The sequence below is a fragment of the Triticum urartu genome, chromosome 1, assembly GCF_003073215.2.
Source record: "Triticum urartu cultivar G1812 chromosome 1, Tu2.1, whole genome shotgun sequence".
NCBI classification, from domain to species: Eukaryota; Viridiplantae; Streptophyta; class Magnoliopsida; order Poales; family Poaceae; genus Triticum; species Triticum urartu.
The window spans coordinates 113,656,481-113,664,691 of record NC_053022.1 but is presented as its reverse complement, the minus strand read 5'-3'; the positions used below and the strand labels follow the sequence as shown (position 1 = coordinate 113,664,691).

Below are 8,211 nucleotides of genomic sequence, written 5' to 3'. Positions count from 1 at the left end.
CAACATTGGTCTGATCATGTTCGTCCTATAATTCAAGGCATCTAAGCTTCAATACGTGACAATTTGGGTAACTACTCCTCAATCATAGCAACCATTTCTTCATACTGGTCGCACTTAAACACAACCTCTTTTTGAGTCGTCGGCCTTTATCGCACATGGATCCAGACTCGGGTCCTTTGCATCACTTCGATGCAATGTCTCGCGACCTGGGCTCACCCAGCACGCGTGTGCGCCCGACTCAGCGTGAAGCAGGCCCGACATTGACACGTGGGGCGGTCAGGGATTTGGTTGTCCGGCTTTGTCTGCGTACATTTGGACCGGTGTGTTGCATGCCCGGGCACCGCACGATGCCTTTAACCGAGCTCTACCTACCTCGTCCTCGCCATCGTTGGCCCGCCCATGTGCCGCTTTCCCTGGTTGTTTATATTTCCCATTTCGTTTAACTTAACCACATGTGCCGCTTTGATACAAATGCAATATGAGTATGTATTGCTTCTATCTATCGATAGAAAGGCCGACCACAACCCACACGGTAATATTTGTCATTCCGGCCACCCAACCATAAACAGACTAATCACACAATGCTCTTTTCTAGGGCCTTATGGGTGAAGTGGTGTGTAGTCGAAATTCACACAACACCACTAGATAATTACACCACAATACAATATCAAAATAATAGACTTTCAACCTCACAAGATTACTATAACAAGATTATCCCATGTCCTCAATAACTTAACGAACTTCTCACAACACATCATATGGATCATGATTAGTGGAGATGTATAGATAAATAACAATCTGAAGGTATGAATCTTTCATTGATAATACTTCTAAGCATCAATTACAAGTAGAAATCAACACTATAAACTACTCTGAGCAATGGATCTGAGAAGAAATTTCATAGAACAAATAGATGGGATGAAGGGGGGTGATGAATATGACGAAATTGATGAAGATGTTGATGGGGATGATGATCCCAATGACGATGGAGTGTTGGTGATGATGATTGCTTCAAATACCCCTCTAGAGAGATGGATCTCCAGTAGAATCAGCCTACTAGAGGGAGAAAGCCCCCCTCCTCGGTTCCGCCTCGCATACGGTGGTGGAAAAATCCACACAAGTTTTAGGTCAAATAGGAATTTATAGCCATAGGGAGTCGAGAGGCGGTGGACAGGGCGTGTGGTGGCCCCCTCTGGCCCATCTTTTGGCCTCCGGCTTCTTTCATTCGGGAAACGATTTCATAAAATGTTTAGGTCATTTGGAGCTTCGAAAAAATCATTTTTCTTTGATACTTTGTTTTGCCATGTTTCGAGTTGTCCGATATTTTCCTGGTAATTTCTATCTCTATGTGCAAAGTAAAGGAAAAAAGACAGTAGAATTGAGCAATAATGTGCAAAATATCATTAATACCGGGTAAATTATAATTAAAAAATAGTGATGCAAAATGGACGTATCACTTGCTTACCAAGAAGTGTCGAATTCCCCCTACCTCAAGACAAGTGATGTACTGTACTTCCTTGGTCCCATAATATAAGAGTGTTTTTAAAACTAGTGTAGTGTAAAAAACGCTCTTATATTATGAGACGGAGGAAGTACCATTTAGCGTGTCCTCATCTTTTTATGTACCATCATGCCCCATAGTGTCAGGGTCGCACATGTACTTTGCTGGATCATAGTTTCAACACCACAACGTTCCTCCAAGCCTATCATTCATGCCTTTGAAGGTGCGTCCACTGCCCCTATCATTCATGTCCACTCAGCCACCACGAACACCTCAGACATTGCCTCTCCCCTTCTCGATGCCAAAATAAAGAGGCCCGTTGAATTTTTTATTCGTCATGTTCCTCGATGCACACTCCTCGTGCTAATGTCCCATCTTCCCGCAAGCATGACAAAAGGTTAGCTTCTTGAATTTAACATGATAAAGTTCAGTCTCCCTTTTTCTTTGTGGAACTAAAAAAGCGTGTGAGTTTCTTATTTACACCAAGTCTCACTTTGATCCTGATGTCCCATAAATCCATTGAGGAGAGTAGTCTGGATCTCTTGCACTTCCCTAACCTTTCACCATGTTTTCCAGAAAATGTTTATTTTTTAACACCCCATCCGAAAGCTTGTGAATTTGGCACCATGTCTCCAAACAATCCAACTTGACCTTCTCTGGGTTGGTAAAGCCACCATATTCAGCCATCAGAAGAGCAAATCTATTGAAATCCCATGGTTGATGATGCATAGCTTTGTTCTAGTCATCCAAGCAGTGAAATTGTACCGAGAACATATATGGATTAATTCTCATCCATACGACCTCCTGAGCCAGATTCCACGCCACCCTCATTATCAACGATGAATGCACTCTGACCAGAACTTGTTTTCGTCAACAATTTAGCCAGGGCGAGCCACTTGGGCTTCTCTTCTGTTGCATCCACCTCATCCTCCTAGATAAGGTCATCTGCAGGTGCAATCTTTCTAGGAGTTTACTCCAATCTTCGTCCCTAACAAGATCCTTCCACCGAATTTGCCATAGCTCCTGAACTATGTTGAACTGTCTTCAAACCCCCAAACCTTAGCCACCCGAGTCACCAGCCTAGGCGAAGACGTCTAAAAAACAGTAAGGGGCCGAGCGTGAGTCAAGGGGAAGTCGATTGGTCGTAGCACCGGATATGGAAACTCGTGGCGGCGTGCCGTAGGAAGGGCTGGAGAACCCTATGTCAAAACCCTAGGAAAAGTCACAGGATTCTACCCATCCAGAAAGAATATATTACTATAACCTTTATGCAAACACTAATGTCTACCATAGTCTTTCACAATCTCACTTTTCCAAACATAGCATAATTTATTTACTACTCCATTTTGCAGTAGGCCTCTGTTTTGCTTTATCTCAGGGGAGCACAAGCGCTGGACCTGCAGTAATTAAGCCAAAAACATGATCACATTAGTATCGTACAACATTACAAAAACCTCTCCTCATCCCCTTTGCCGGCCTCTTTTTGTTCTCCAGCAAATCCACAAGCCCTCGAAGTTTACTTAGGTCTTCATCCCCGAGCCCACGTGAGCCAGGTCCTTCCGCCAAATTTGCCATAACCCCCGAACTATCTTGACATGTCTTCAAAGACCCATACGCTGGCCACCCGAGTCACCAGCCAAGACGAAGATTAGCCTAGGAGGTAGCGAGGGGGCAAGCTTGAGTCCAGGGGAAGTCGATAGCGTCGGATATGGAAACTCGTGATGGCGTGATAGCGGATGGGCTGAAGAATCCTAGGTCGAAACCCTAGGGAAAGTCGTGAGGTACTACCTATCCGCAGAGAATATATTAGTATAACCTTTAAGCAACACTAATGTCTACCATAGTCTTTCACAATCTCATCTTTCGAACATGACATAATTTATCTACTACTTCATTTTACAGTAGGCCTTTGTTTTGCTTTATTTTCGAGAAGCACAAGTGTTGGACCAGCAGTAATTTAAGCCAAAAACAAGATCACATCAGTATCCGGACAGGGTCACAAAAACCTCTCCTCATCTCCTCTGCCGGCCTCTTTTTATTCTGCAGCAAATCCACAAGCCCTCCCCCTCTCTCTCCCCTCTTTCTCGGTGTGAGTCACAACAGAGCGAGAGAAAGGGAAAAAAAGATGGAGATGGCCATCGACACGCCATCGCCGTCGCCGTCCGTCTCGCCGGCGCCGTCGGCGGCGGCGGGGCGGCAGACGCGCGCGGCGGAGTCGGTGCGGCTGGAGCACCAGCTGGTGCGTGTGCCCCTGGAGGCCCTCAGGGCCACCGCCCGCACCAACCACCGACTCGCCGAGAAGGAGATCGCCGCCGTCCTCTCCTCCGCCTCCTCGGCCGCCGCTGCCCCCGGAGAAAGCGGCTCCGCCGCCGCCGTTGACCACCTCACCTCCCTCGTCTCCCGCCTCCACGGCCTCAAGCGCAAGGCACTGTCCCCCCAAATACACACATCCTCCCATCTCTCGCCCAATCATACTTGCCTCAGAAAAGATCCCAACTTTCTAGCTAATCAGTTCGTGCTTCTTGATTCTGCTGCAAAGATCGTGTCTCTTTTGTTGTTCCATTTGCTGACAAATTGGTTCCTGATGATGACCATCAGATGGAGGAGGGTGCGAGGGCGGAGGAGCTCCAGGTGCAGAGGTGTCGTGCCCGGCTGGACCGGCTGGCTGCCGCCAGCGCCGGTGACGACGCCGAGTGGGAGGACATACGTCTGAAGCGCATCCTAGTTGATTACATGCTCCGGATGTCCTACTACGACACCGCCACCAAGCTCGCCGAAACCTCTGGCATTCAGGTATAAGAATGGTGCAAGAAGGGCATCCCAACATGGGATTCTGGTTGATTGCTCGATTCATGTAGCTACATGCTTCTGTTTAGGAAAGTAGAACTATGCAAACTGTGACTAGGGTGAACAGAACCTGGCAGCGAAAGTGCGTCGATGTCTATCTTACCAAGAAAATTCATGGTTGTTTGAGGATAATATATTACTGTAATATATGTTATAGCAGCAGCGAGTAGACGGATACCCTGGAGGTCTGTGCCCGGCGTGGCTGCCCTGGATGCATCGTTCTGGCACGGGTGAGCTGCCAAGCGAAAGCTCCACGCTTTGGTGGCGATGCCCGCCGCTGTCCTTTTTGAGGACGTAGTTGTGGTTCTCTCCGAATCAGGGTTCCGGGTGAAGACTCCTGTCTGTTTAGGGCTTGGCAGCGGCTACGCTTGCACCATTCTCCCTCCTCAGGGCGTTGTCGTGGAGCATAGGTGTTCTAGGGCATTGCGTGGCATTGTCTTCAGACCTTTCTGTATTCTTTGTCGGCAGCGAAGTCGTGTGCGTTTTATGTTGTCCACTCATCCAAGGATCGGCTGTGTAAGAGGGTTGCCTCACTACTTTCTATTGTTTGGCTGTGTACTTTGGTTTGTGCTTTATCTATAAAGCGGGCGAAGCCTATTTCGAGAGTAGACGGATACTAGACTGGCTGGCATATAATTTTGATCTGCATTTAAGAAAATAGCGTAGGGATTGCTCCTCAATTCTAGTGGAATTACATATCAGTTAAAGCCCAAATAAAATTGAAGAGTCCCCGAACCAACTTCTTTTCCATGGGTACTCCGTCAACTGGTGGTGTTATTCTCTGTACTTGGCTGGGGATCAAGTGTCCCTATGTTGGTGGGGGTGCACTGACACTAACCCACTAGGGTTCGTCTCCTGTGAGGAATTTAGTCTGCAAAGTGAATCATTTACTGGTATCTCGGTCCCTCCTCTTTAAGCAATGCCACCGGGTGCTGGTGCCTAGTAGGTCGAGTACTGTCTGTTTTACTGATGTCTTGACTAGCTGCATGAATCTACCCCAGTCGAGTTTTGATCTTCCAAGGGTTCCACTAACCACCCTCCTAAATAAGGAGATTTTATTGGTTTCTTATTGCTCTATAGGCTTGCAATGCCTTTCTTCGAAGACAGTTGGGTTGTGTTATGTCTATTTAGTCTGCTACATTACGGTTTCTGCTTTCATTTGCCTGGATGGTTTTATACAAATTATGCGTAATGGAGATGGCATAATTTAATTCTCTTCCTTTTGCACTTACCATTATTATTGAGTTGTCCAGCTATAATCCTGACATTCTGCTTTGTGCTTTTGGTTTTCTCTAAGGTTTCCACATAACCTCCCTCCTAAATAAGGAGATTTTATCGGTTCCTTATTGCACTACAGACTTGCAATGCCTTTTTTATGAGGACAGTTGGTCGAAGACAGATGGGTTGTGTTATGTCTATTTATGCTGCTACATCACAGTTTCTGCTTTCATTTGCTTGGAAGGTTTTAGTCAAGTTATGTGTAATGGGGATGGCTTTATTTAATTCTATTCCTTTTGCACTTACCATTATTATTGAGTTGTCCAGCTATATTCCTGACATTCTGCTTTGCACGATTTATGTGCCAGTAGACCATGGCATGTTGCTTTGTGCATGCTATTACCTAAACAAGAAGCTAAAATAAGAGTTATCTGTATTGGTTCTAAATGCCTTTTGTAATTATGATAATAAGAGAGTTGTTATCTACCGGATCATGTTTACAAGATAGAACCTATAGCATTTATCTGCAGTCACAGATATTCTTCGGCATAACCATTCAACTCTTTATATGCAGGACCTCGTTGATATTGATGTTTTTCTTGATGCAAAAAGAGTGATTGATTCTCTTCGGAATAAGGAAATAGCTCCTGCTTTAGCTTGGTGTGCAGAAAATAAGTCCCGGTTAAAGAAATCAAAGGTTTGTGTTACTTGTGCTATATCATTATTGATGATGTCTGCCGTTCCCATAGCAGTGAGATGGAGTAAAGAATCTCTCCATATGATAGAGCATTGGTGAATGGGATGCTTGCATCGTTTATTAATGATGGTTCTGATAGCTCATCAATCATGTAGGTTGCTTGTTGAAATTATTCACCTTTGTAATTTCTTAATCACTTTATGCGGGTACAGATAATCTCAGTAATTATAATATTGTGGCATGACTTTTGTGAAATGCTCGCCTTTATATACTCCAAATCGGACGATGAAGGTAATTTGTTACACCTTCGTGCGTGAAAGCATACAAGCCTAAAGAAAAAGGTTAAATATTATGGGAGGATGCATGGTATATAGCCGAGCAAGGCATCAGTGTGTTCCTCTTTACATTTTCCATGTAAATAGAGCAAAACCAGATTTTGCTAGCTTCTGGCTGCCATATAGCACTTCTTTATCTCGACATTTTATTTTGTTCTGGTACGTCATAGTGTCTTGTTATTGTTTACCCTGCAGAGTAAGCTCGAGTTTTTACTGCGACTTCAGGAGTTTGTGGAACTAGTCAAGGCTAAGAACTTCCTGCAGGCTATATCATATGCTCGGAAATACCTTGCTCCCTGGGGGTCTACCCACATGAAAGAATTGCAGCGTGTTACAGCAACACTGGTTTTTAGGAGCAGTACAAACTGTGCTCAATACAAGGTTAGCAGCATTGTCTATGTCCTCGTGTTTTGTTGTGCCTGCATCAGAAATATGATAGCAGCTGGACTAAGATGTAGGTGCTCAAGCATCATTGGTAAATTGGGCTCCTGGTACCTTGCTGATACCTTCTGTTTTTCTCGCAGGTCTTATTTGAGCAAAATCAGTGGGATTCTCTTGTGGATCAGTTTAAGCAAGAATTCTACAAACTATATGGCATGACGCTTGAGCCGTTGCTAAACATCTACCTGCAAGCAGGCCTGACAGCTCTCAAGACTCCGTATCCTTTACATGATCGATACTTTTCTTTTCTTTTTCACTGGTTACAAACTCCAAATCTGCTTCCAGGGCAATATCTTGTTTACCCTCCTTGACCTTGCAAAGATTCTGCTTCGAGGGCAACTGCCCCAAAGAAGACCCCTTGTCGCTGGACGGCTTCCGGAAACTCGCAGAGCCACTGCCCTTCTCAAAGCAGCACCACTCGAAGCTTGTCTGCCACATAACCAAGGAACTGATGGACACCGAGAATCCGCCGCTTGTCCTGCCCAACGGCTACGTGTATAGCACCAAGGTACGCGCCAAGCCAACCCACTTCTGCTCCCCCCAAATCTTGATACCTCAACCATTCACACTGAATCCAGAACTTAAAATTTGCTGCTTGTGTTGTCTGGTGTTGCAAATCCCAGGCCCTTGATGAGATGGCCAAGAAGAATGGGGGCAAGATCATATGCCCAAGGACAGGAGAAGAATGCAACTACACCGACCTCGTCAAGGCTTACATCTCATGATCATGGTGACCCCTTCGTAGCTCGTCTTGGGTGATGGATGGTTGATGAGAATTGCCAGTCTGAATGTACATAGAATGAATGGATGGATCTGAACATTGTCGTGCGGTTAATTTGAGTTGTAGTGCAAAGCAAAAGAACCCACCGAAATTGAAACTGCAGATTGCGCTTTTCCATCGGTTAATTTTCCTGGTTGAATGGATGAATTTCTGCCGAATTTAAACATTCAAAAGGATGTTAGGGCATCTCCAATGCCGACCCTCAAACCATCCGTATCCATCCGGACGCAGCTGTTCGGACTCCGCAAGCCATTCAACGATGACGCTCATTGGCCCACGGAGCAGTCCGGACTCCCGCAACATCGAAAGAAACTAGGGGGCTGCCATGTAGGACTCCCACACCCCTGGCCCACCAAAAATTGAGACGAAGCCCGTGCTTTTGTAGCTGCCC

At 45.6% G+C, this 8,211-nt stretch overlaps 1 protein-coding gene across 1 annotated transcript; it reads left to right on the top strand.

The window, feature by feature from the left end:
• The first annotated feature begins 3,538 nt into the window (after positions 1–3,538).
• On the top strand, positions 3,539–7,922 carry LOC125551053 (protein MAEA homolog). The gene is made up of 7 exons (XM_048714208.1): positions 3,539–3,926; positions 4,100–4,294; positions 6,141–6,263; positions 6,794–6,979; positions 7,123–7,256; positions 7,361–7,547; positions 7,663–7,922. Exons 1-7 carry the CDS (start codon positions 3,627–3,629, stop codon positions 7,762–7,764), a joined length of 1,227 nt encoding a protein of 408 aa, XP_048570165.1. The 5' UTR covers positions 3,539–3,626; the 3' UTR covers positions 7,765–7,922.
• Positions 7,923–8,211: the final 289 nt, after the last annotated feature.

Coding starts and splice junctions, on each gene's coding strand:
- LOC125551053 (XM_048714208.1), top strand. CDS start 3,627: ATGGAGATGGCCATCGACACGCCATCGCCGTCGCCGTCCGTCTCGCCG. Junction 6,264..6,793: donor CCCGGTTAAAGAAATCAAAG/GTTTGTGTTACT, acceptor TTTACCCTGCAG/AGTAAGCTCGAGTTTTTACT. Junction 6,980..7,122: donor CAAACTGTGCTCAATACAAG/GTTAGCAGCATT, acceptor TTTTTCTCGCAG/GTCTTATTTGAGCAAAATCA.